The sequence below is a fragment of the Tachypleus tridentatus genome, chromosome 13 (assembly GCF_004210375.1).
Source record: "Tachypleus tridentatus isolate NWPU-2018 chromosome 13, ASM421037v1, whole genome shotgun sequence".
Classification (NCBI taxonomy): Eukaryota; Metazoa; Arthropoda; class Merostomata; order Xiphosura; family Limulidae; genus Tachypleus; species Tachypleus tridentatus.
Genome location: NC_134837.1, coordinates 216106876 through 216134152, shown reverse-complemented (window position 1 = coordinate 216134152; position 27277 = coordinate 216106876). Strand labels below are relative to the sequence as shown.

The 27277-nt window shown below is 30.7% G+C and overlaps 1 protein-coding gene across 16 annotated transcripts in view; it reads right to left on the bottom strand.

Moving 5' to 3' along the window:
• Positions 1-1464: 1464 nt before the first annotated feature.
• Positions 1465-27277, bottom strand: part of LOC143236989 (E3 ubiquitin-protein ligase wwp-1-like) — a 68567-nt gene continuing 42754 nt past the window's right edge. For 12 of the 16 annotated variants that reach the window (XM_076475753.1, XM_076475757.1, XM_076475758.1 and 9 more), the window contains 12 exons: positions 24996-25050; positions 24135-24219; positions 21817-21942; positions 19877-19952; positions 18997-19068; positions 18034-18122; positions 17386-17545; positions 16990-17123; positions 11419-11559; positions 10690-10810; positions 9715-9916; positions 5251-5995 (listed from right to left, as the gene is read on the bottom strand). In XM_076475753.1, the coding sequence (XP_076331868.1) occupies positions 5823-5995; positions 9715-9916; positions 10690-10810; positions 11419-11559; positions 16990-17123; positions 17386-17545; positions 18034-18122; positions 18997-19068; positions 19877-19952; positions 21817-21942; positions 24135-24219; positions 24996-25050 (1434 nt within the window). In that variant the 3' untranslated portion in view covers positions 5251-5822. Of the gene's footprint in view, positions 2724-5250; positions 5996-9216; positions 9516-9714; positions 9917-10689; positions 10811-11418; positions 11560-16989; positions 17124-17385; positions 17546-18033; positions 18123-18996; positions 19069-19876; positions 19953-21816; positions 21943-24134; positions 24220-24995; positions 25051-27277 lie in introns of those variants that run through there. The other 4 variants (XM_076475760.1, XM_076475761.1, XR_013019832.1 and 1 more) reach the window with 4 other exon arrangements.

Here is a 27277-nt window from a genome sequence, read left to right as displayed (position 1 = left end):
ACCTCTCTCACTTTTAGGTTTAAAGATAAGTAACTCTTCAAGTACCAGCTATATATATAAACAACTCTTCTAGTATCAAATTTATAGATTTAAATAAAAAACTTTCCCAGTATCAGGATTATAGATTTAAAATAAAAGACTCCCTTTGTCAACTATAAAGGAAAGTTTCAGATATATTTCCAGATACACAATGAAAGACAAAAAAGTGTTTATATAATATTACTTTTCTGAAAATGAAAACTGGTAGATTTTCAAAGTTTGGAGAGGAATAGTATTTTTTCATGGCTGCAAAATAATTCCAAATTTCAATAACAGTAATCCAGAGGTGATTACCTCAGTGAATCCAATAACAGTAATCCAGAAGTGATTACCTCAGTGAATCCAAACATACCGTGGCTCATTCTGAATATGATAAAACATCGGTGTGTGTGCGTGTTTTATCTTTTTTTTAATGATTATTTACCATTTTGGTCCGGCATGGCCAGGTGGGTTAAGGTATGCGACTCGCAAAGTGAGGGTCGCGGGTTCGAATCTCCGTCGCACCAAACATGCTCGCCCTTTAAGCCGTGGGGACGTTATAATATGACGATCAATCCCACTATTCGCTGACAAAATAGTGGCCCAAGAGTTGGCGGTGGGTGGTGATGACTAGTTGCCTTCCCTCTAATCTTACACTGTTAAATTAGGGATAGCTAGCGCAGGTAGTCCTCGTATTGCTTTGCACGAAATTCAAAAACAAACAAGCATCATCTTCTAAATGGAACCTGCAAATTATCACTTCGTCTGAAATATTGGAACAATGACCACCCTTCACTGATGTAAAAAAAATAAATTAAATAAATTATTTTTATAAACTAATTAGGCTTCGTTATTGTTAAGACAAAGTTACACAATTGGGTATCTGTGCTGTGTTCATCACAGTATCGAAATCTGATTTTTAGTATTGCAAGCCTGTAATCTGACAATTTGCGTAGCAGTTCCTTTCTGTATGAGGAAAGAAAACCAGAAATTTCGGAATATGATTAAATTTATTTCACTGAACATTTTTGTCTACAACACTTTCACATGTGACAGTGATTAGAGAAATTGTCCCATGCCTAGAAATGTGCAGTGTTAGGACGCTATGATAGAGATCATGATATATGTCTCAACATGTAACCAATGGTTAGTTAATTGTGATCTATAGTCAGTTTATGTATAAAACACTAATGCATTAGTTCTATATCTAATTTTACTTTTTTTAACCTTGCCTGACCTTGTATACATAATTCACTTATCATCCTGTAAAAAAGACTTATTTAACATTAAACTTACGCTTCACTAATTTGTCCTTAAGATATCCATACAAGTTGCTCGGATTAGTGTTTCCATAAACGGAGATTGATAACCATACCGTCCCAGTATTCAACAATGTCTAGATCAAATCAAATATAAAACTATTATTGGTTTAACATAATAAAACATTCTGGACGCGACATTTCTTTTTAACAATTTATTAATTTTCTCACAAATGTTCAAATACATATTGTTTCTTTGGACAACAGTGTAGTTTATTGTAGTACGATCTTTACGACGTAATCACATTAATGAAAGGCTTCTTCAGTGCAGTTATTGTTGTTGAGAGTGTCACAAAGATTTTTGATATACTAAACAAACGTTGTTCATTTGTAACATTTGTTACGGTAATGAACGTTCGAAATGTCAATCCATAATTTGTACTATAAACCCACAGACAATAACAACAAACATAAAACTAAGAATGAAAAACGCACAATATCTTCATTGGAACAGTTTTACCAATGTAGAAATCCGGCATGACCAGGTGGATAAGGTACTCAAATCATAATCCGAGGGTCGCGGGTTCGAATTCTCGTCACACCAAACATTCTCGCCTTTTCAGCCGTGGGGTGTTATAATGTCACGGTCAATCCCATCATTCGTTGGTAAAGAGCAGGCGGTGGGTGGTAACGACTAGCTGCCTTCTCTCTAGTTTTACACTGCTGAATTAATGACAGCTAGTGCAGATAGCCTTCGTGTAGCTTTGCGCGAAATTCAAAAACAAACAAACCAATGTATAAATTGTTTTTGTCGTTATTAACAGAAAGAAAAACGTAAACCGGAGTTTCATAGATGTAATTCATATATTTTAAATAAGCACTTTCTTTACTAGGATAAACAAGTCAAAAAATCACCGAATAAACACTTTTTTTTATGCAGACTAATTAGGAAACTGGAATTCGCGAAGTAAACTACTGGTTCACGACGTTAACGGTAAGGAAATAATTTTCAAAGGTTACAGTTTATTTTACAAGTTTTTTTAAGTTCTTATTTTTGAAAGAGCATAAGAATTATAAAGCAACAGGATATAATGTGAAAGGCTTTAACGGGTAACTTCTTAAAGTATCTTATTCGTCAACGAAAGTGTGTGTTTTTATAGCAAAACTACATCAGGCTATCTACTATGTCCACTGAGTAAAATCGAGTCCTGATTTTAGTAATAGATACAAGTATAGAGTTTATGCGGGTATTACATAAAAAAAAAGTATTAAAATCATGAATTTTAACATCAATGTTGTTGTTGTTGTTTGTTGTTTTGAATTATGTACAAAGCTACACAGTGGGCTATCTGTGCTCTGCCTGCCACGAGTATCGAAACCAGGTTTTTAGCGTAAGTCCGCAGACACACCGCTGAGCCACTGGGGGGCATAACATGAAGGATCCTCCTACGAAAAGTAAGGAAACAAGAACTGATATTGCAATCACAAACTTATCAAATTCAATCCCTAGTTTGGCAGCTTTATACATTTATCTCTAAACCAAAGTAGGTATTGAATTTTATAAATTTGTGATTTTGATACTTGTTTTCTTACTTTTTGTAGCAGAATCCCTTACGTTAAAATTCATAATTTTCAATAATCTTGTTCTATTCATCACCCAAAGTTAAAAAAAAAAAAAGACTGGTACATGAGGTATTAAAGTCTGTGGATAATGATATAAATCAATTCATACAGAATGATCTATAACTCGTAGACGATAAAGCAAAGACAATATACCAGCTGCAACAGTGTCATCAGTCTTTTTATTCCCAAACCATGGAACCCATTAAAATGAAATCTCCAGCTCTTGAAATTTTGGAGATTGTCAAAAGTGTTCCTCAGAAATATAAAAAGAAAAACGAAATTCTATTTAAGTTCATACGTTCCGGTATCAAATTATGTTACTTCTGTACAAATGATGAAGGCAGACCTAGGTACCCCTCACCTACTTATTCACATGTATTACATACATGGACATTGTACTGAATGAGGTCAGAGTAAGTGCACGATACTCTAGCCCTCATGTTGTAATTACAATAATATTATACAGAAATCAATCATTATCTACAAGGAAGAGATCAAATACATCTGACCCCTCTCACGTCTATAAGATACAAACTTCGATAAAGGTCACAGACTTGTGTGGTGTTTTTTTTAACATAATAAATATTTATCCATCTTTAACAAATAAAACTTCCATTCTGTAAATTATATTATACTGACATACAAACTATGGCTTAATTAATATACACAAGCTGAAGTGACGAAAATCACTTTGGGAGGAATTATCTAGAAGTATAATTTAACTGAATTACTCAACAGAAAATCATAAGTTCTCATTTTTGCAATTAATTCATTCTCTCCCCCCTCCAATAAAATCATGACACTTAAGATAAGTAGAATATCGCCTTCTTTTTTTCTTTATTTGCCATTTTGTTCAAATGTTTGTGATTTCATAAACATGTAACCTATCAGCATGACTTAGTGAGTGGGCAGAACTGGATTTGCAATCTATGGGTAGCAGGATCAAAACCTATCGCTGAACATGTTTGCCCTTTCAGTCGTGGATTGTTATAACACAACTACCAATCTCACTATTCATTTGCAAAGGATAGCTTAACAATTGGCAATAGATGGTGATAACTTGTTTTTCCTCTAACCTATCACTTCAAATTTAGTTAGGGCTAATGTAGATAACCCTTGAGTAACTTTGCATTAAATTCAACAAACATAAAAGTCCTAACTCATTTATACACTATCCTTTGGTTATTCTCTCACCATATTAAGGCTAATACCAAATTTCTAAATGTATCTTTCTTTGGCAACAGCAAGGGTTATTTAAATATTTCAATCATCATCATCATCATTCAACCACTCGATTCCGTCAAGGAACATAGGGCTGCAATCACTTGCGGTTTCATGAATAGGTATTTAAGTGAGTAGGTTGTTAGCCCACTGCACCGAGCCGTCCCTAATTTAGTAGTGTAAGACTAGAGGGAAGGCAGCTAGTCATCACCACCCACCGCCAACTCTTGGGCTACTCTTTTACCAACGAAAAGTGGGATTGACCGTCACGTTATAATGCCCCCACGGCTGGGAGGGCGAGCATGTTTGGTGCAACTCGGTGTGAACCCGCGACCCTCAGATTACGAAGCGCATGCCTTAACGCGCTAGGCCATGACAGGCAAATATTTCAATACTCTAAGCAAAATTAACTTGAAAGCTAGGTATGTGCTAGTAATGGTTGAAAATTAGTTAAATTAATATTTAAACTATGTCATTATGAAACAGGCTAAGAGTATGAACTACCATTCAAGAGATTTAACAATGAAAAAAGATGTTTAACCCGTTTTGAAGATGTTTCTTATTCCCTAGATGTTCCTTCAATCTTTGAAGAAATCCATGCAAACAGAGTTATAATTTCATTCTTCTTTTGAAATATTAAAAATGAGTATTACTTAAGCAGCTGCAAAGGTGAAATTTCTCTTCCTAAACCATTATGTAAATTATTATTCAGTTCATGTTGATTTAGGTTTAGATCACATACATCCTCAAACAACATGCTTCAATCATTTACAATAATTATTTATGTTCAATATCTTACAATCCAGGTTAAAAGCAATGCAATCATACAAAAAATAAATCACATTTCTCTCTAACAAAACTAGAAGTCCTAAACGCTCTGAATAACACTGTTGAAAAAAATGTCCTCAACTGCATTGTGAGAATAATAAAAGCAGTAACTTAATGTTACAATAACATTTGTCTCTGGCTTCAGCTTGTGAATGAGCAAGTTGGATATTTTGTTCTGTAGCTCTGTTTATCACTAGCATTTGCAAGAATTTTAAACAAATTTGTATAGACAACAGTATTACCTCTTCATATAAAATATTCAAGTACTTACCTTAAAAGAAGATCTTAGTTTAGCACATTCTTTCAATTGTTTTGTCAATTTTATTTTCTTAAAACCAAACAACCTTGCTTACAAATGATAACGATAAAGCAAATAATAGGCACTTGTGACTGACAGAATCAATTTCTTAAGTTCTTTTGATTTAAGTAAAATCAACCTGGGTAAGACTTGAAAATAAAATAAAACAAACATTCAAACTATTACACGGTTCGTTCTTAAACTTCTTGATATACACAACATAAGAGAAGCTGTGCCACGAAAGTTTAATGCTTAATATTTATATTCTTTATAAATACATGTAATTAAAATACTGAATTTACAAGGTATAATAATAAATAATTTTAAAATACTCTATTTAAGAACTCTAAAAATACATGTGTGCAGTATTTCACTTGTCTTAACAGGTCTGAGGGAATGTTAATGTATATCAGGTTTTATTATTGCTAGAGTATACCTGGCTTTTTACAGCAGCAAACACTCAAATTTCAAGGCAGCTTGATCACAACTGATAATGTAAGACCAAGTTATCGTCAATATCACAACTGACATTCAGAGGGTGAACTTTACTGACCATATGCAGATTTTACCATTTTCTACTCCTGAGCAAAGCCTTCGGTTTCTTCAACAGCGTAGGTCAACTTCTCAACTAACTGCTCGTAGTTCTTGTATGGTGGCAAGTCCAGTCTGTTAAAACAAGTGTGGCTTCGTGGAAGCCAAGTGTGATTCCCAATTTTCTGAATACAGAAGCGCTGTGGTCCATTGCTTCCTGTGAAGAAATAATATCTCTGTACATTAATTTGATGGAACAAGCTACACAGGCATGCAACTATGAATTTAAACCATTTGTGTGTATACACCTAAATATATACACTAATAAAAATTATTATAGAAATATATAAACAACACAATTGTAGGAGACACAAACACTGAATAATGCCAATTAGATGATGAATCTATTAGTGATACAGAAATCACAGAAAATACAACACTGTAAAATATTCTAGCCTTTTGTAGTGTGTGAGCTTTTTCCTTAATGCAGAGCATTATACACTGTTTTCATACTGCCATACAGTATATCAATTAACAAATGTGAAATATTGTTTTCTGTGTTACTCCTCACAGTTCAGTCAAATTTAGTCATTTTTTTCACTTTCTGTTTTTATGTAAGACTATACATCTTCAAGTGTTTTCAAACCATGTCATGAATGTAAGTATTCTATTATATTTTTTACCACCCAGATACCCTTTTATTTGTATTCTTGGGAGCACAGTTTTCCAATAAGTTGTGTTCTTGAAGGTAATGTTATACTTGTTAGCAAACAGTCTGTTTGCCATCAATTCTGTTTAAGTCACAAATACTGTTAGCCAAAACACAGCCCAAAACATGTAATTTCCACCTGTAAATGGTGTACTGGCTATGACACAATTATCTTCCCTACTGTCATACATGTTGTCATTGGTTGTTGCTGAATAACTTGAATTTGGAGTCAAATGTGAACAGAACACACAACCTCGAATCTGTCTTATTCCAGTGTTTATGGTAATAATACACATTTAAAATTTATAGCATGATTACCTCTACTTAGAAGCAGTTTTTAAGTGGCTACAACCAATGAGAACACTTTGAATTTAATATTCTTGACAAGCCAAAAAGTTTCTTTCTACATTCTTGTCATGCTGTATTTCAGACATTGGAGCCATGAATGGATCACACTTATACTACTAGCCAAACATTACTGTGACAACCTGTACTTCTATGGATTTTAAATTGGTATGGTACTTACACAATGTTACACAACCATTCACATTTCACAATATCAACATGTGACTGTACTCTAAAGCTGTTAAATTTCACATTATAAAATGTGGTATTCCCCTACATTTGCCTATTATATCCTTATTTCCTAGTTTGGCAATCTTACAAAAAAAGATTTATTTACAACAAAATAATCTTTTTTTTTACTTTTTTGGAAAATACATGTTAAAGGTATATTTTTTATTATTCACTTGATGACCTATGAAAGCTTGTTAACATACAACATAAAACAACTTGATACTGAATTTTATTCTTTAAGAATGATGATCAATTTAACTTTCATATTTTTCTCTACACATGGCAGCTGAAGTTTTTTAAATCATAATAAAGTTTCAAATTAGAGAAAGAACATAAATATTTATTTAGTAAATTGAGTTTTACTTTTATTATCAGTGTTTTTCATTGGTTAAATATTGGTCTAGTAGTTTCCCTACTTAGCCAATTAGCTTAAACATTGAAACAAAATCCAATTTTAGAAGCTGTAGATGGACTTCAATTCATATTTGGTACAGTTTTGCAAACAGCAACTGACTACATAAATCCATAAAATCTTCCACACAGAATGAAATGACAAACAAACCTTCTCAAATGGTAAATCACAAAAACAATGTAAAATACAAACAAAATCGCCTTATGATAGAAAAAGGCTATTAATTAATAATAATAATACCCTAGTTAGATGTACAGAAGAATAAATAATGTTAAAAAAATTATTGTAAAACCACACAGTGAAAGCTAATATTACACAAGAAATGGTAAATTAGAAAATATTTGTTTAAAAAACAAAACAGATATCAATTTATATGCAAAAACGGCTCGTTTGGGTTGAGAAAATATTTTACATAGAAGAGCGAACAAGAGTGAACCTGACGATGACGAAGAAGGTCGAAACGTTGTTAAACTCTTCTATGTAAAATATTTTCAAAATATATAAAAGTGGGTTTCTCGACATCACTGATTAAAACAGATATCAATATTACGATTGTATATCTTTCAAACCATGCAATATAAAACTACGAACAATGCTCACAACCATTAATGCAGCTTGAAAGGTAAATTGTTTGTGTTAAAAATAAAAGCTAACATAATGATTATTTATGTTAATGTGTTTAAGTACATATGTTGCATAACACCTTTTACATATTGTGAAAAAAAAAAGAAAAAGAGCAATATACCTTGAGTCTGGTTAAATGTTATTTGTTACAAGTTTGTCATTATAATTTAAATTCACTTTCACTTCATTATTAACCTGATAGCTTTTTTTTGTTTTTCTAATAATAATTTCATCTTCATATTTTCTTCATTAACAATAATAATCACTATTCAGCTTTTATGTTTGGTAATAATTATGATGGAAAATGTGTTAGTTTTAGATTTTATACTGTAAAACTTTTAATTAAGAAAAGAAATCAAACTTTAATTTGTAACAACTTTCTTACCTTAGCCTCAAAATACCAAGGTTTGCACTGCACAGAAAATACAAGCATTTATTAAAAGTCTCAAAGTGTTTGTTCCTAAAATATAATTATTGTAACACAGTTTGGGATTTTAGTTATCAAATTAAGAAAAGAATTCAGTCCATGATGTATTTCTTTGAAGAATAATAAATCTAAAAATTAGTTTAAAAAACTATATAAAAACTCTCAAAATGAAAAACATGAAAAACTACTGCAATTTTAAAAAGTAATGTGTTGTTTTCACAGTTTCCTTAACACGTTAGCTGCTGCAATGTTATAAATTTGTAATTAAAGCTGTGCCGTCAACATTATAAAGCAATTAGGCTTATGTAATTTTTATTTTGTGGCCTTATGTAATAATATTTGACTACCCTCGATTGTTAGTATAAATTGCTATAGAAAACATAGATGAATTTCAGCATGACCTGCTGGCAGGTCATACAGCACACAGGAAATATTATATTATTACCATGCCGCATGACCCACCAGCAGGTCATGCTGAAATTCATCTATGTTTTCTATAACAATTTCCCTAACACATGGTTCTTTTCTTTCTAGATTGCAACATCTAATTGAATAAATGAAAATTGAATTACAAATGAATACGGGAAAAATTTACATTTAAAACATTATATGGATTATCAAATCAATGAGATTCAGATAGTGATGAGCCATTTAGTTCTTTTCTTATACAGATAGTATGTACCATCTTACCCTGACTTGAATAAATCCATTATGTCAGATGATCATAGTCAATTCTCAGTTATGTCAGATGCTCAGAGTCAACTGGAATCTCCTAGTCAGAATGGCAATATTGACAACAAAGGTCATGGTGCTGCACTCCCAATCAATGTTTGGCACAAATAGATGGAATACATTGCAAAAGCTTTCCTTTCACTGGCAGCCCAAGCATACCAGGAATAATCCATTCAAAAGATATAATGGAAAAATTTATAAGTGGTAAAAGATGAGACATTCCTTATGTGCAGTATGGCATTGGAAATGACTTTATACTACATGCCAAGGAGAAAATTATAATTGAAATTAATAGATGGTGTGGCCCACAAGTGGGTCATGCAGCACATCAGCACAAATTTGGCGTGACCCGCTCGTGGTTCACACAGCAACCAACATCTTAAAGCAATAAACTACAACTGGTTTATATCACTAATACTAGACCAAATAAGCATAATTAATATTAAAACCACTTACCAATTAGTTCAACAAAACCACTAACTGGCACTCTGCACGTGCCTGTTACAAATTGAAGCAAACGAGAACGTTTTTCATTGTCCATCTTCTTCACAAACTGCCAAAACCATACAACCTGTTTACTATTTTTGGTGTACTTTCGATAGATGGTATTTTTTTGCCAGTCATCTACATTGATTTCTTGCATTCCACACAAAATTAACTGATAAAAAGCCAAGAACAGAGTATTTAATTAACACAGTCATATGAACAGAATGTGAAAATTTTTCTTAGTTTTTCAAACAGATGGTTTGCTCAAAAGATTCCAATTAAACTTTATGCTTCAGTCCTAGTTATGACAATGTTGATAATCTTATTTCATTAAGAGAAAGTCCTCTTACTACATGTAAAAACTTAATCTGTTAATTTAACCACCTGTCCAGTTATGATCCAAACCTCTGAACCAGAGTTCAAAAAATACTCTCACTATATAATACCTACATAAAAAAATACATACACACACACACAATGTGTAGTTCATGGATTAAGTTTCACAGCTAAAACAGGAATAATCTTGAGCTTAAGAGGTTACACGTGACCATATCTGATATTGTAATAAATATAGAAGTAAGCCTGCTTGATCTAAGATACTATATAGTTAACACATTAAACTTTCACAATTCTGCACAAAAATGAACTTGAGCTTAAGAGGTTACATTTGATGTCATCTGGAATGATAACAAGTACAGATGTAAGCCTACAAGAAATAAAAGTAGCAAGTAAATACAGAAAAACAATACTGTTGAGTTAGTCATACATGCATAGAGATAAGATCAGGTTTGTATAAACTTTTTACATAATGGTTTATCTTATATAATTCTCATTTTATAATTCCTATAAAATTCCCAAATTAAATATCTAAGCATGTTTTACACTATCCATAACAGTGTAGTTAACTGTCCTAATAATTTTATATCAAGCTGCATAAACATGTACCTCAAGTTCTCTCTCATCAAAGTAATGTAACCATTCCAATGGTAAAACCTCATTAAAGCCATCAAGAAATGCTTTGATCTGTTCTTCCTGTCCTCGTGAAAATCTCCACTGTGTCATAAGCCTGTATAATGTAGTAGAATTACATGAAAGAAACTACACATAATTGTTGGAAATAATCATAGTACATTTCTTATTGAAAACTGGTTTAAAATGGAGTAACACATTTAAATATTTAGATATATGAATTCTACATCATTTTTTCACACTGACAAATAATTTTCACAATAAATTGAACAAATCTTGAAAGTAACTTGAAGAACAAATTTAGTAGACAGGATAATTAAACCACTTACTAGAATATTACTAAATTCGTTACCATAAAAAATAAGAAATGTGAAAATGTTAAATAAATAGAAATAATACATTTTTAACTTCTGTAACACTGGATTTATTTTATATAACTTTCAGAGTTTATATATATATATATATATATATATAAAGTAGGTTCCAAATCTGTCTGTTTCTGTATCTTACAACAAACCATAAGCTTTCAAGAAATATGTATTGTAATTTCATATAGTGTAAAATGAAAAATCAGCTAAACTTATAATACACAAGTCAGTTCCAAATCCAACTATTTTTTTTGTGTGATATTAATGTCTTAAGAAATATATACATATTTTAACATTCATATGCTGTCTATATGTTTCTTATTTGATAAAAGCATACCTCAAGTACTCATCTTTATTGTCTTCTGTAACTTTAATTTCTCCACCATCAGGTTTAAGGTCATGGGAAATCACTTCCCCAAGCACCTCAAAATTTACGGAGAAGTACATTTCCATTTCAAGTTCATCGATGTTATTTTCTCTGTGATATTAATAATAAAACAATTACTGCATGTTTATTTTAATATATAGTATACAGTGTTAATATACAGAAGTAATACAGAGGTTGATAAGTTACATTAAAATGATTCTGGAGCCTTACCATGTTGTTACAGTCCATGTCAAAACATCTAGTCGTGCTCTATCCAATGACCATATATCTTTACACCACCATTGCAGCAGTTTCCACTGCAATAATATCTGTCATAAGGTTGTCACATCCAAAGCACATAATTCCTCAAGATTCCATCTAGTTTAGGAGAATCATAATTTTCCAATGACCAGTTCAACAATCTGCTTACACAGTCCACAGATGTTGCATCTGATGATTTGACTTGTATATCTTAATATGAAATATCATGAAATTCCACTTCATTCATCAGCTGCTTGAAGTATGCAGCAGATGAGCAAATATATCACAGTGGTTATATATACTGCTTTTTCAGGTGGAGTTCCACCTAAATTTTGTTGTGTATCACTATCAGAAACACATGGGTAAGTCATATTTGTGGATTCACGACCAGTACTGGACATCACATTAGAACTGGGGTATTACTACTTACAAGCCTTTCTGAATTATTTTGGTACTCAAAGTTCATCCATATTTCTTTATTTTCCAATAATCTTAAGCACAAGGGATATCCATGCCTTTTAAAATTTAAATCCCTGATCTAAACACATCTTTGTGATGTAGTGTATGAATATTTTGTGTGAGGAAGAGCTGTTACATAATCATGCTACAAACAATTAGATTTCATTGGAATAAATAACTACAAAATGTTAAGTTTGTCAAATTTAGTTTGGATTGGATACATGCCATTCAACCAAGACTTTATATCAGCTGCAGTTATTACACAATTTGCATATTCAAAATTATTTTAGTATAACATACTCAACTATCTGTACATTCAAAGTTTTGTAGCATTTCTTTTGTCTTATAACATCTCTAGCTATCAAATTTGTGTTATCTGTGTAATAAGTCACAAGTATAGTTGCAAGATGCAAATACAAAATAACTTATTTTCAAATTCCTTACTAAGTAATGTTAGACATACTACAGTACATGTTATTATACTCTTAACTCATCTATAAAGTAAATTACTAAATTAAAAATACTTTGACATTGTAAAGACAATTTACTGGATTAACAAATCTGTGATTCTCAGCAAAGCTCTCAAATCCAAATAATTTTAGTGCTATTACTTTTTGCCATTACAATATGATGCAAAAGTTAAAAACAAAGCTTGTATTAATTTTGTATTGCACTTTGATTCATTTATAATGCTAAGTTTAAATAGGATATTACTGTTGATTGAGAAAACCATGTTACAAAATGTTACATGTGACAGTACTTTAGCCTTAGGTATATTTCAAGTTACTGATAAATTTCAAAACAGGATAGATATAAGATTTAAAAAGTTGGTTATTGTCTTTTGATATTTTAAAATTAAATTGTTTAGTTGAACTTAGCTCAATTAGTTTAATTCAGCTTACTATTACAGATGTAGGTAGGCTAAATACATTTTATTATTAAAATTATATATATTGTTAGTTCTAACAAATTATTAGTTATGCTTTTAAGTTCTATATAAATAAATATTAACTTTATTATTTCAGTGTCAACAAAAGAGTGATAAAGAATAATATTATTGGCCATTAAATATAAGGCTTAACAGTATTAAAAACAGGCTACTTGTGTTTGATGTTAAGTTTTTATTTTAGGCTATAAGTATAAATACAATGCTTAAAACTAATATAGGTGCTAAGTGTTCACAGTTTGTCAGGTGTAATGGGTGCAATAAGTGGGTTTTATTTGAGGACTGGCATGTACTTTTAAGGAAATTGGTAATGAAGATGTACAATTTTTACATAGAGTTTGTAGTTTGGAGGAGAAGTCGGAGGCTATCCTAAATAAAGTAGAACCAATAGATAAAGAAAGTGCAGACTGTGGGAAATGGCAGCAGGATTTTTGGAAGAGCTTAAGCATTTACATGCAAGGGATACATCTGGTAACAATAATTTTAGGAAGTTAGAAAGAGTACTATTAGGATTAAAAGCAGTGGAGTTAATTATAATGAGCATATTCTGTTGAGTAACAGATTTCAGCACATGGTTTCTGCAGATAAGAAAACATTGAAGGGAAGGAAAACACATTGGTCAGAAAAGGATGTGGATGATAAGAAGGTTACAGTTACAAGTGATTCCTTAGCAAGGTATGTGGATAGAGTAGACTGTGGAATGAGTAGTGAGATAAGGATTAGATTACGCTACCCAGGGGCATGGATGGATGCTATAACTGAGAAAGCAGGAGGTATAATAAAGGACACTAGCAGAAATGCAGTTTTGGTGGTGCATGTAGGAGCTAATAATCCAGGGAAAGCTAGATCAAAGGAGCTAATTAATAAGTACAAATGGCTGATAAAAGCATGTAAATAAAAGGCCATAACTTAATTCTTTCAGGGAAACTGCCAAGAATTAACTTTGTGGATGAAGTTATAACTAGGTCACAAGGGCTAAATGTTAGGCTTAGATTAGTATGTAAGGATGAACAGATAGGCTGGTTGGACTTGTGAGATTAGTTCAGTGGAAAAAAGGAGTGTTTTTGGAATAGATGATTTACTTTTAAATAAGGCTAAAGACTGGCTTGTTTGCCCAGGCTATTAACTCAGCTGTAAGGGAAGTTTTAAAGTAGGACCAGATAGTGGTGAGAGCAAGGAAAACTAAATGCATAAAAATAAGAAGTAGAAATAAGTTAATTAAAAGAAATGTGTATAGTAGTAGTTATAAGGATAGGCTTAATTGATACTATTGTAATGCTAGAAGTATAAAAAAGAAAACAGATGACTTTAGAAGGAATAGAGGATTTTGACATAGAGGAAGTAACTGAAACATGATTAAATATAGATGATTTTGATGACAGAAGTTTCTTTGAACTACAGGGTTACAAGATATTTAACAGAGTATTAAAGACGGGGAAGATGAGGTATGACTTTATATGTAAAATATAAGTTACATCCTGTTGAAATTCAGGATATTAAAGATAACAGCAAGGAGATTGAATCCATTTGGGTTTCTATTAGTGAATATAGAACGAGAAGGATTTTAATGGGAATTTTTTTACAGACCACCAAATTATATTTATGAAATTAGTAAGAAACTTTATGATGTGATTATGATTTCAAGTGTTAATGAAGTCATAATTATGCAAGATTTTAATTTCAGGCATATAGATTGGGAAATACTAGAGTCAAATTATGTGGGAAAAAGATTTTTGAAAACTGTTAAGGATGGATTTCTTCACCAATTAGTTAAGTAACCTACTAGAAACAATGCTATTTTAGATTTATTGTGAACTTCAAGTATATAAATGATTAAGAGGATAGAAATTTAGGAATATCTGGGTGCAACTGATCATCACTCTATAATGTTTGATGTTTTGCTGCATATGGTGATAACAAATAATGATATTTTTATTGTAAATATCAAGAAAACAAATTTTAAAGGAATATGACAAAAATTATCTGTTACGAATTGAACAGCTGAGTTATTTAGAGACACAGATCAGATGTGGAAAATTTGTAATGATAAATTTTCAAATATCCAAAGTAAACATATTTCTTGTAGAAAAAAAGAGTAGCTGTAAGTAAGAAACCAGGTTAGCTCACAAGTAGCATAAGACATATAATTAAATAAAAACATCATAAGTTTAAGAAATTTAAATTGACTGGTACGACAAGACACTGAGAAGATTATAGAAAATAAAACTATGTTGGTAAAAGAACAGGAAATTAGGACATCAAAAAGTATGTTATTGAAAATGTTGGCTAACAATGTAAAAAGTAACAGTAAGGATTTCTTTAAATTGAACAAAATGTTAGAATGGTGGTAATACCTCTGAGTAATGGTACAGGAAGGCAAGTATCTGATGATTATGAGATGACTGGGTTATTAAATTTTTATGTTTATTCAGATCTTACAAACAAAGATTTAAGAAGTATTCCAAATCTTGAATAGTTGATAAATTAAAATGAGATCAAACAAGATGACTGCATTAATTCTTAGTTGATTAAGAAAAAATTGGGAAAATTAAAAAACAATAAGTTCTGGGAAAAGTTCTGGAAAGTCTGTTGAATGATGCTTTGCAAAATCATTTAACAAAGTATAGAACTGCACTGGATAGCCAACATAGTTTCATTAATGGAAAATATTGTCTTATAAAGCTTTTGATATTCTTCAGAAATGTTGCTGTTTACACAGGTGAGTGTAATTGTGTAAATTTGGTGCATCGGGATTTACAGAAATCATTTGGCAAAGCACCACATAATTGTCTTTACAGGTTTGGGAGATAAGTCAGCAAATTGGATAGAAGGTGGCTTGATAGAAGAAAACAGAGGGTTATTACAAATGGAGCTTAATCAAACTAGATTAATGTCACAAGTGAGGTACCTCAAGGCTCAAGGACCATTGAGCTTTTTGATTTACATCAATGGCATAGGTGAAGGAATAGTCAATAAATTACTCAAGTCTGAAAATTATACTAAGGTCTTGGGTGTTGGTAGCTGTGAAGATGATGCTGTTGATTAACAAAAGGACTTAGCTCATTTATTGAGTTGGGCAATGGATTTTTATTATAATAAATGCAAGCTGATGCATGTCCGTATTTTTATTTTGAAGTATAAAGTTTCACTAAAAGAACAATTGATATTTATTCAGGAGATATTACAACTCATACAAGTGAAATTTCTAACTTCATATATTCACAAATATTCTTAGTAAAATTGCTTAATTAAAAAACCTGATTTTCTATGTCCAAAAAAACTTTATAAAACTTACTGAAAGCTTGTAAAATTTCATGAGGGTACATAAAGTGTATTGAAAGTTATAGTATGGAAACTCTGATGGTCACTTTGGGGTTACGAGGTTGGTTACATGAACCAAGTCCATAATGAGAGGGTTAATACTTTTAGCCCTATTCCCATAAATATCTTACAAGTACTACATTTAGGTATTAATAAAGTCTAGCATGTATATAACAGATTGAAAATAATATACCTAAGTGAAATTTCAATTTAAAACATTATTTCAGTATGTTTTAGTTATATCAATCAAGTGTTTAGTATATCTAACAACACATAAAAATTAAAAAGAGAAAGACAGTTTATTAGCTGTCATATCAACAAACACTGACAAGAAATGAGCAGTGCTTTATGTATGTAATTATTTCTGATTTCATGCTCACAACTATCAAGTATTACGCAATCCTGGATAGGAAAGCCTATGTGATGTTCACACACTTCTTAATAGTTTGACATATTCCTGGTATGATAATTTTTAATTTTCTTTTTAAAGTACTAAATACATAATGTACTAAAATAAGATTTTTAAGTAATATGATAAGAAAAAAAACACTTACTTGATCCATACTAAGGAATTATAGTATTCATCATCAATAGACTCTATGTCTTTCATTGTTAGTTGCTTTCCTAACATGCATTTGTAGAAAGGTAGGGTAAACCCACTGTATATGAACTTTCCATGAAAGAGAGCCTGCAAGAGAAACATTAACCAAAAAATTACAAAAGAGGCTAAACAATAAAGATACAAATGTTTTGTAGTTCAATTCAATTATAAGCAATGTAATATAAACTACAACAGTACTAATGATACTTGTTCAACAGTAAAAACATATGTAAGCACAAATACAGAAAATACAACTGTTTTATTAGAGCTTGTTAAATTAACACAGAGCCAAAAACACAGTTTTCAACTGTTTTCTCAATAAACTAACCAACACATCCATCCTACTTACCATGGCAATAAATCGACCAATAAACTGGAAGTACGATATGTGGTCAGGATTGACTGAAGATGCTGGGTTAATCTGCACGCTGTAGTTACCTTTTTCAGCGTATTCAAACAAACAGTACATTGGATTAAGCACCTCATGGGACAGGGTGAAGAACCATTCTCTAAAATAAAATGTATACAACTCATCACTGACACATCATAGGTAACTGTAAATCACTAAGAAAAAACATTCTCTTACATGTAAAGTAAAACAACTCATTATGAGCACATCATGGGACAATGTCAAAAATCACTGCGTGAACTTCAGAGTATTAATACATCAATCAAAAATTATAACTAGAAAAATCTAGCTATCAATTTTTCAACATATGTTTGGTACTAAAATTAAAAAAATACTTTTGATTTTATAGTTGACAATTAAAAAAGTGATTATTAAATCATGACACCAATCTTTAATCCTGCATGATAAAAATGATCACATCTTCATAACAAACTTATTAATATATATATTTTTTTTCCAAAAGTGGTTTACAAAGAATGCTTACTCAGAACAGGTTGTGTGATAAAATTACATATTTTTATTACAGAACTTGTGTATGCCAAAGAATGTATATTTTTCAGAATAAAATAAAATAGAGTTAATGTCTACCTTGCTACTCCTCCGTAATCCAAACCTTCTTCTCCTTTAAATGTAATAAAAAGGCGATGTCTAAGTTCGTATGGGGGAACTTTCATTACCTATTTAAATATAACTGTACATGAAACATTTCTTACTAGAATGTACACTGTTGGTTAATGATTTAGTATTCTCTTTTAATCCTTAAAGTTTTCCTTAATTAACTATATCAATTGAGTTATGCATGTTAAATTGATCTTATGAAAGTAGTTTTATGGACAGTCACAAAATTAATAAAACAAACTCAAAGTTTTTGAATTTTTACTAATCACTCTAAATAATTTTAAAAAATATTTTGTGTAAAACATGACAAAACCTGTGAGTAAAAAACTACCACCATGCAAAAAAAATACATTTTGCAAAGAAACAGAATTTGATAGGTGCACATTTGATGGCAGCTGGTACAGCACACGGACTAAATGACCAAGTTAGGTTAGGAACTCCTAAGTTTCAGATTTAGCCATCCCTGATTTAAAACTGCTGACCAGAGGAACAATATTATCAGCCATTCATGTGATGACTTTTTAACTGAGTAGTGAGGACTGAACTCACAGTTATAATACTCCATGGCTGAAAGTGAATTGTAGGTTTAGCAGCATATCTTGAAGAAAATATACAATGTTCATAATAAGTAACAGAATACTTCAGCAGTGTGTGTTCAAAGATGAACTGTACTTAGTGTCTCCAACTGTTTCACTTTTATGTTGCTTTAGTAATAAGAATGTTTTTATTTCAACAGACAGCTGCAAGATTAATGAAGAGTAAAAGCAACTGTGAAAAGTAGTTTTTTTAGATTAATTTTGGGAAAGGACTTGAATTCTGTATGAGGCCTGAAAAAAAATCTCCAACAATAGCTTTTCATAATGTCAAATAGATAGTCTACTCTATCAATAAAGTTTGGTTCAGGAATCTTAAAGAAGCACTTTTTGTACTTACCTGGCTATATGATTCCTCAAAAATATGAGTTCTTGATACAAGAATTTTGACTTGACTGGGTACAGCATTACACTGAAATTACACAATTCTGTTGGTAAAGTAATATATATATATATATATATATATATAGTTTTGTGATATGTGTTACTGTTTTTTCTCATATATTATAGTTTCTCTTCTCTGAACGCTTATTCCCAGAAAATCTTAGTAAATTTGGTGTAAAAATATATACAGTAATCATTTTAATTATAAAAGGAAAAAATCAAGTATTAAGAAATATTAACTGTAAAATTAATAAAAACCTAAAATATTAAGCCTTAAATTATATACTAAAACAGCATATAATGTCAAGGTTTAAGTTGATATGTGGCTTAAAACATGTTTTGAAGAAAATCATACAAAAATTAGTTCTCATAAAAATGTATGTGGATTTAGTTATCCCCACAATAAAGAAACATTTCATAATCTATTTTGAGAGTAAGCATCATGCAAGCAAAACAGACAGAAAATGTCCTCTTACATAAACTTCAAACTGGTTGCTCATTTACTGAATTTTGCACATAGCTACTCGAGGGCTATCTGTACTAAATGTCCTTAATTGTGAAGTAATAGACAAGGAAGAAGGCAGCTAGTCAACCCCACCCATCACCAGCTCTTTGGCTACTCTTTACCAATGACTAGTAGATTGATTATATAATATTATAATACCCTCATGGCTAAAAGGGTAAATATATTTAGAAATGGACTTCAATCATCATGTAAAATTAACTCAAACAACAAGTGTTTAATATACTAGATTTAAAAAGTACAATCTTAAATTTCTGAAAATTAGATGGAACTTGTATTGTATATTTCCTTTATAGCAAGTAAAACTACTAACATGACACAAGTAACGAAACTTAGTTAGTTTCCACTTGAAATTTCTCTTGTAGGCTACTGGTCCAGTGGTAGTTTCCCTAAATAACAAAAATTAAAATAAATAAAGTATAAACTAGCTAAAAACTGGACATAAGCAAAAATACATGTACAAACATCAGTGTTTCATCACAGCTCACTGAACTTAATGTTGTTTATCTTTAGTATTTTATATACTTTATTTATAATTTTCTAAATTTATGAGAAAGCTAAATTTTTCATCACCAAAGGACCAAATTTATGATGCGACTTTAAACATAAAGAACCAAATAAACTTTCTTAAAACACCAGCATACTTTTTAAACTATCAGTGATTTTAAATATCATACAACAGTCTGAATATAGTGATATATAAGATGAAAAAATAAACAAATTGGAAATTTAAAAACTGGCAAATATGGATCATTATACAGGTTTGTAGTTTGTATAAATAATGTCTACAGTATATTCAGTCTTGTTTCCTTAATTTGTTTTATGATCTCCATTTGCAGGTTTTTAAATTCCCCATTTTTTATTTATCTTGTTTGCTGACTTTTGTTATGTTCAACTATAAGCAAAGATTACTTAAATTGGAAGCTAACTTTATACACTGTTATGATAACAAACACAGCTAGTAGCTAGCTGAAACATTTCATGATGATTTACTATAGTTATGGACTATTAGATCACATTAGTTCAAGATGTAAGATGTTAAGCTACAACTGGAGATTGTCATGGAGATTTGTTTTAGAATATAGTGAGCAATTATATTTTTTGTGTAACTAAATTCTCTATATATTATGCATAGCAAATATGTTCCTAGACTAACACAACCTCTATGAAGTATGTATAAACTTAGCAGTAGAAAAGAAGTTTTTTCACTTAAAACATATTCATCTAAAGCACTGCTTTACATATCTTTAGAATTAATTATTTAACAAATATGTGTAATCAAATTTGATATGGATATTATGTATATATGTATATTTCATACATAATATAGGGGTTGGCTTGCTAAAGACATCAACTGTACAATGTACAAAATATTGAGTGTGAACATGTTATAGTCATCTGAGGTTAATCTATTATTGGCTAGTAATTCCTGATTCACCCTGCATGCAAGTTTTTCAAAGGAACACCAGATATTTGTGAGAAAGCTAAACTTCAAAAACTAATTATAACATTGTTTACACTACAATTAGAAAGTTTTTAGCCTATGTAAAATGTAGAAGAAACAAATCGACTTTGCAATATGCCTATGACCTTTGCAGCACCTTATTTAGTATTCTACAAAAGGTTTGGGTTCAACATACCAAGCTGATTTGGTTGTAGACTAGCACAAGAATTATAATAAGAATTACAAGTGGGCCATTTTAAACAGATTTTCTTTTTCTTGCAAATCTAATATGCATGATTATGTTTCTGTATTTTTGTGTGTGTACAACCTTAGCAGTCAATAGTAAATGTTTTTTGTGTGTGTACAGCCTTAGCAGTCAATAGTAAATGTTTGTGTGTGTGTATACAGCCTTAGCAGTCAATAGTAAATGTTTTTGTGTGTGTATACAGCCTTAGCAGTGAATAGTAAATGTTTTATGTGTGTACAGCCTTAGCAGTGAATAGTAAATGTTTTTATGTGTATACAGCCTTAGCAGTGAATAGTAAATGTTTTTGTGTTGAGTTGAAACTTCACTGTTTAAGGTATCTTTTTGCTTGAACATTGTGTCAGGGTTTTGTGAAATTCCTTGTAAATCCTATTATAAAACACAATTATGGTTCATGATAAGCAGGTTCCATAAACTATGCAACTTGTTTTCACTTCCAGCAATATTTCAGAATAGTTTGCAAACTTGATCACATTAGCTTATTCTTGAAATGAACACACCCAGAAGTTTCATAAAAACATGTTCCAAAAAACTTATGACTCACTCTCCAGTGTCAGATGATGTCCTTGGATCTTGAAAGGTAATAGTATTAGTATTATGGTTAAAAAAGTACTTCTTTCCATCAGGTGAAAATTTAACTTCCCAACCTGGAGGTAGAGGTTCTTCTAGGCTAGAAACATCCAGAGAATATTACTATGTTAAAATAAATAACAATGAAAGTTAGAACAAAGAGTGGAATAATCACATTTCTGTAATATGTTGTAACAATGCTACAACATAATATATGAAATTATAATTCCATTGTTAAAAGCAAACTTTAGATATTGAAGTAAAATTGGAAAGTATCAATACTGAGATAGGTATTTTTTATTTGGAATTAAACACAAAGAGTGAACCAAAATAAATCCTTGAAGGTGGTAAACTGAAATAACACTGTTGAATTTTTTTAAAGAGGTTTCAAAATAAACCAATATTAAAATCAAATCTTCAATGGAAGCTTTATAAGTATGATAAATAATTAAGATATTGTTAATTTTATCAAAGCATCATGTGTATCAAAACCTTGAATGAGTTTAAAATGTTTATTCATTTATTTTGTTTATACCAAAGCTACCAAGGCTATCTAATGTCATACTTTATTTTGAACTATTGACCAATGTCAACTCTTCAGCCAGTCTTTTAACAATAAATAGTGAAATTGGCTGCCACATTTTAAAATTCCCATGGCTGTAACAGTGAGCATGTTGACAAAACACCAAGCTTTGATCCACTTGCATATTGCAAGTCAAGTGTCCTAATCACCAAGGTCTTGCCAGGCTAATTTGAAAATATATAACCTTCAAGGTATCATAACTAAACTCTCATCTTTTTAGATATATAAAATAATGGAAGTATTATAGAATTGTAAAAACTAAATAAAACATTTACAAGTCTCAAAACTACATACAGAATACAACAATGTCATTATTTTTTATTACATATCAGAAAATAAAATTAGAGTGTTACCAAACTGTTAAGTCTAATTTTAAATAAAACTTTTACAAGTACAGTAGAGCTTTGACGTTAAGGGCATCCCCTTCTAACTACATACAAATGACTGAAGTTTCTTAACTTTAGGAATGAATGCCTTTAAAGTCATTTTTGTTACATTTCAGCATCTGTTGTGGTTTTCATTTTGCTGGGACAGTCTGAAAAAAAAAGTCTTAAGATGGATTTCATAGTTTTAATGACAATCTGGTTTAGAGATTGCAGGGTCAAGATGCAATCAGAAGAGAAAAACAAAGTATGGGTGTTTGTGGGTTGCACACTGCCATGACATGGAACATTATCAACAAACAGGAAAATGTTCCAGTTTTGCAAATGCATCTTTTGGTTGGATGACTTCAGCCATTCCTTATAAATACTGTTGGTCATTCATGTCTTTTTATTCCATTTGTAGTTTATGGGGAGAATGTTTTTCTTCACTTTACAAAACCCACATGGAATACAAATGACCAATGAACAATGGCTTTTCAAACTCTCCCACTGCACTGATGCTCAGTGTAACTGTGATGAGATCTTTATTTTTTCTTCCTTCAGCCTGCTGGTAAACACGTGCAACAAGCAATCAATCAGACAATGTGCAATAAAACAGGCCAGTTTTATCCACGTTGAAAATGTCTTTTTCTGGTAACCTACGATCAAAGCTGGAAGGCTTTGGTGCCATTTGTTGACAGTGTCCAGATTTACACTGGATTTCTCTCTTGATAGAACTGATTACGTGTCTGTTTTCAAAGTTATTGAAGTAACCATCCAATGCTTTGAATTTAGTTACATTAAGATCTTGATGATGAGAAATCCACTTGAAATAAAGATGTATCTCAGAGTGGCTGGTATGGGTAATAATACTTATTAATAAGTAGAAATATTGTTCTCTACTTATCAATAAAAGTGTTAATACCCATACCAGCCATTCTGAGATAATTTTTACATTAAGATCAGTTGCAATAACATTTAAAAAACAAAGATTTTGAGTGCTTTGTGTTATGAGTAATAGTAAAGTCATTTAATAACATTTTGAAAGTAACTAATAGGTCATGACATGCACATTTTGACCTCCCTGCAGTTAAAGGGTAAACTGCCTACCTTATTGAGTGCTAGTATAGAGAACAAGACTAAACACTCCCCTTAATCTGGAATACTGAGGAGTCCATTACAGATAACAGACTAAAAGAAAAAGACTGAAACAGTCTGACTTAAATAAAAACATTATAAAGTTTAACATCAAGAGCATGTCAATAAGAAGATATTTCTCAAAAATAAGCACTACAAAAAACTAAAATAATGTGTTTTAAATAACATCATAAAGTCCATGTGACCTACCCTTGTGTCCTGGGGTCTTCCCACTGGGTTGTCTTGTTTTTGTGATTTACAAAATACACCCTTCCATTAAGATCCAATTGTTTTTCTGGAAGTGATAAAAATGCAGCATAATGTTCAAGAAACTATATTAATTGGCTGAAACTACTGTATTTCATCTATCAAAATTAAGAAAAGTTAAACATACTATGAAACACACACACAACTCTTCAGGTCTCATCTTATAGTTAAACCTGTTTTTACATGCTATAGGATAATTGTATCTCAATGTTTACAATTGTCCCCAAGTAGTTTCATAGTTGATTTATTTTCTCAAAACCTTTAGTATTATGACAAAATTTGCTTTAACTCTTCTCCACACACAGAGGGAATGGGAAAGTTACCTCACACTGAATTTCTCTTTCTTACCATGATCAAGATTTATATAACACTTAATACTTTAAGAAAAGTCAATTAAAGTTCAATACAAAAATAAATTAAAAAAGAAAATTCCTTAGTTTGTTTTTAATCACAAAATTAGATAAACAAAAAAAGAGAACAAAAAGTTTGAAGTACAAAGTAATTACTTTATATCAGAAAAAATTATGAATAGAAAAAGTTACTTAAAGTTACATGAGGAATTACATAAAAATATAAATAAAACTTATGGATTTTAAGTTATTTCTTTTCTATTTGCATGTTGATCTGATAAACTTCAAATATTGTCAATTTCAACATTTTTCAATAATTTAGAAACAATCATGGTTATGATCCACAAGTTTTTTTAATTAAACTATTTATTTCATTAGCTCTCACCATTCTAATAGTGTAAGAAATATATCTACAGATCATGATCAAGAAATAACACATGTATCAGGAACATACCCCATCCTTCTGGTAGTGTTCCAAGAGGATCCTGATTTTCAGCCTGGGCTGAGGTCTAAGTAGTTTTGTGATAATAGTTTGTGAGTGATGGTGGGAGTTTATTTTGTTACAAATTTACACTCACTTTGTCATTTATTTTACTCAGTGATGAAATTCAATAATGTATGATCAGTAACAACAACAACAAAGTTTTCAATGCTTTAATACACTCAGTTTATAATGATGTTAAATGGGTTTAAGACAATAGTTAACACCAGACTAAAACAAACTAAAGTATTCAAATCAATAATTTTACCAACAATAATCTAATTCTAGTCTGGACTACTTATCAGAATGATGTATTTACCATTTTAAAGACACACCAAGTCTTACCACTGCAATAAAAAATATGAAAAAAGAGAAAAATTTATGTGTAATAAACTTTTATTGTGTAATTTTATGAACAGTTTTTTTTTTTAAATCTGGAAAAAGGTACCAGAGATGCAAATACTGATATGGATAATGTGAAAGATCTACAGAGCTGTAAGTCTTATAAGAAATGAGCATCGTAAAACTGTAACAGTACTTGCAAGTTAGGAAAGTGTTGCAAATCTTTATACAAGTTTGTGTGCAGGTTTCTAAGAGAAACATTTTACAAAATAAAATAAAAGTGAAACACATTTATCATGAAAAAAAGTATATACTAGAAATCATATGAATGCATAAAACAGTAATATAGAATTCCACCTGTATAGAGTGATTATAAAGTTTATTTGAAAACTAAACACCTCATAAGTTAACCCTATTGCCAAATATATCCTTAATTGCTCATGACACAAGGTTTATTGTCTTACATTCAAAAGTTTATTGAACTACTGCTTATTTATGTTATGCCAATTATATTAGTATATAATATTATCTATCTAATAATCCATATTTTAATTGCATATAAGTTTTAAGTTCTTAATTCTACAAGGCAATATTTTAAAAAATCTTGAATTTCCCCAAGTGTGACACACTACACATCTTATCTGAAGAGTATCATCCTCCTCCATTTTATCCACCACCCCTTAAAAAAGTACAAAATGAAACATAAATTATGCTTCATAAAATATCCATTGCACACAAAACCCTTTCTTTTTATTGTCTTCAATTTTGTTATAGAGCTATTGAATATAAAATCAGGCACCTCTTGTCACACCTACCTATCACATTCTATCTTTCATAATTTGTTAACAGTTCTCTCTCACATTTAATTCTATATTACCTATAACAGATAGAAAGTCAAGGTTTTCATCTATCAAATGACATATTGTCTAAAGTTATGTTCTTAACACTTAAATGTCAATTTACTTAGAGTATTAACATCTAAACTATGAGAAAGGTAACAATTATCTCTGATGAATTTGTAACATTTCTTGTTGCATAGTTAAAAAGCCAGAAAAATTTTGATACATTTGTATACTTTTTGCTTGTTATTTAATTACATAATATATGTAATATATTTAATATAAAATTTATAGTTAACTCTCTTCAACAATCAAGAGAAAGAAAAAAATAAGATTGGTTAAGTATTTTATTTCTTGTTTCTCATGTTTATTCTTTATGTATCATTATTAAAGTAACTAAAATATAAAAATAGGGATCCTTTTAGGTTAGTTAAGATTAGATGTGGATAAATAAATAATATTATGATAAAAATGTTTTATGAGGTACACATGTGATGGGTAACATAATTCATTAGAATAAGTTGAGCTGCTTGTTCCCTGATACTTACAATTTAAAGTCATTCAAATGGCAATAAACCAATAAAATTTATTTATAAATAGATGTACACTGTTGCAATCTTATAGCTACTTAGGATAAACAAACTTATAGTATTTTTGGTATGTGAAATACTAAGAGAGTTAAGCGATGTAATATACACACAAAATAGCACTTATGCACAAGGAATCAAGGAAAGTGTATTCCACCACTTTTTAGCAATACCACTAGAGACACTGCATATGACTATAAAAACACAAGAAAGAATGTTCAACCATTATTCAGTCACAGGCAGTAAAAGTTCCAACAAAAGGTTAAATTCAGAACAACAGATAATACTAATAGAGTTGTGCCATTAAAAAAAACTATAATACTGAGTTGTGCACAGTTCTGGCCAGCACCATATAGGTTAGAGTTATCCAAGGGGAAGAGACATATAACAGAGAACATTACTGCAAGTTGTTGAACAATTGTGTCTTAACAGAACTCCAACAGTGTGGGGTTGTCAAGGGTGTCATGATGGTTCGTCCATCAATGGG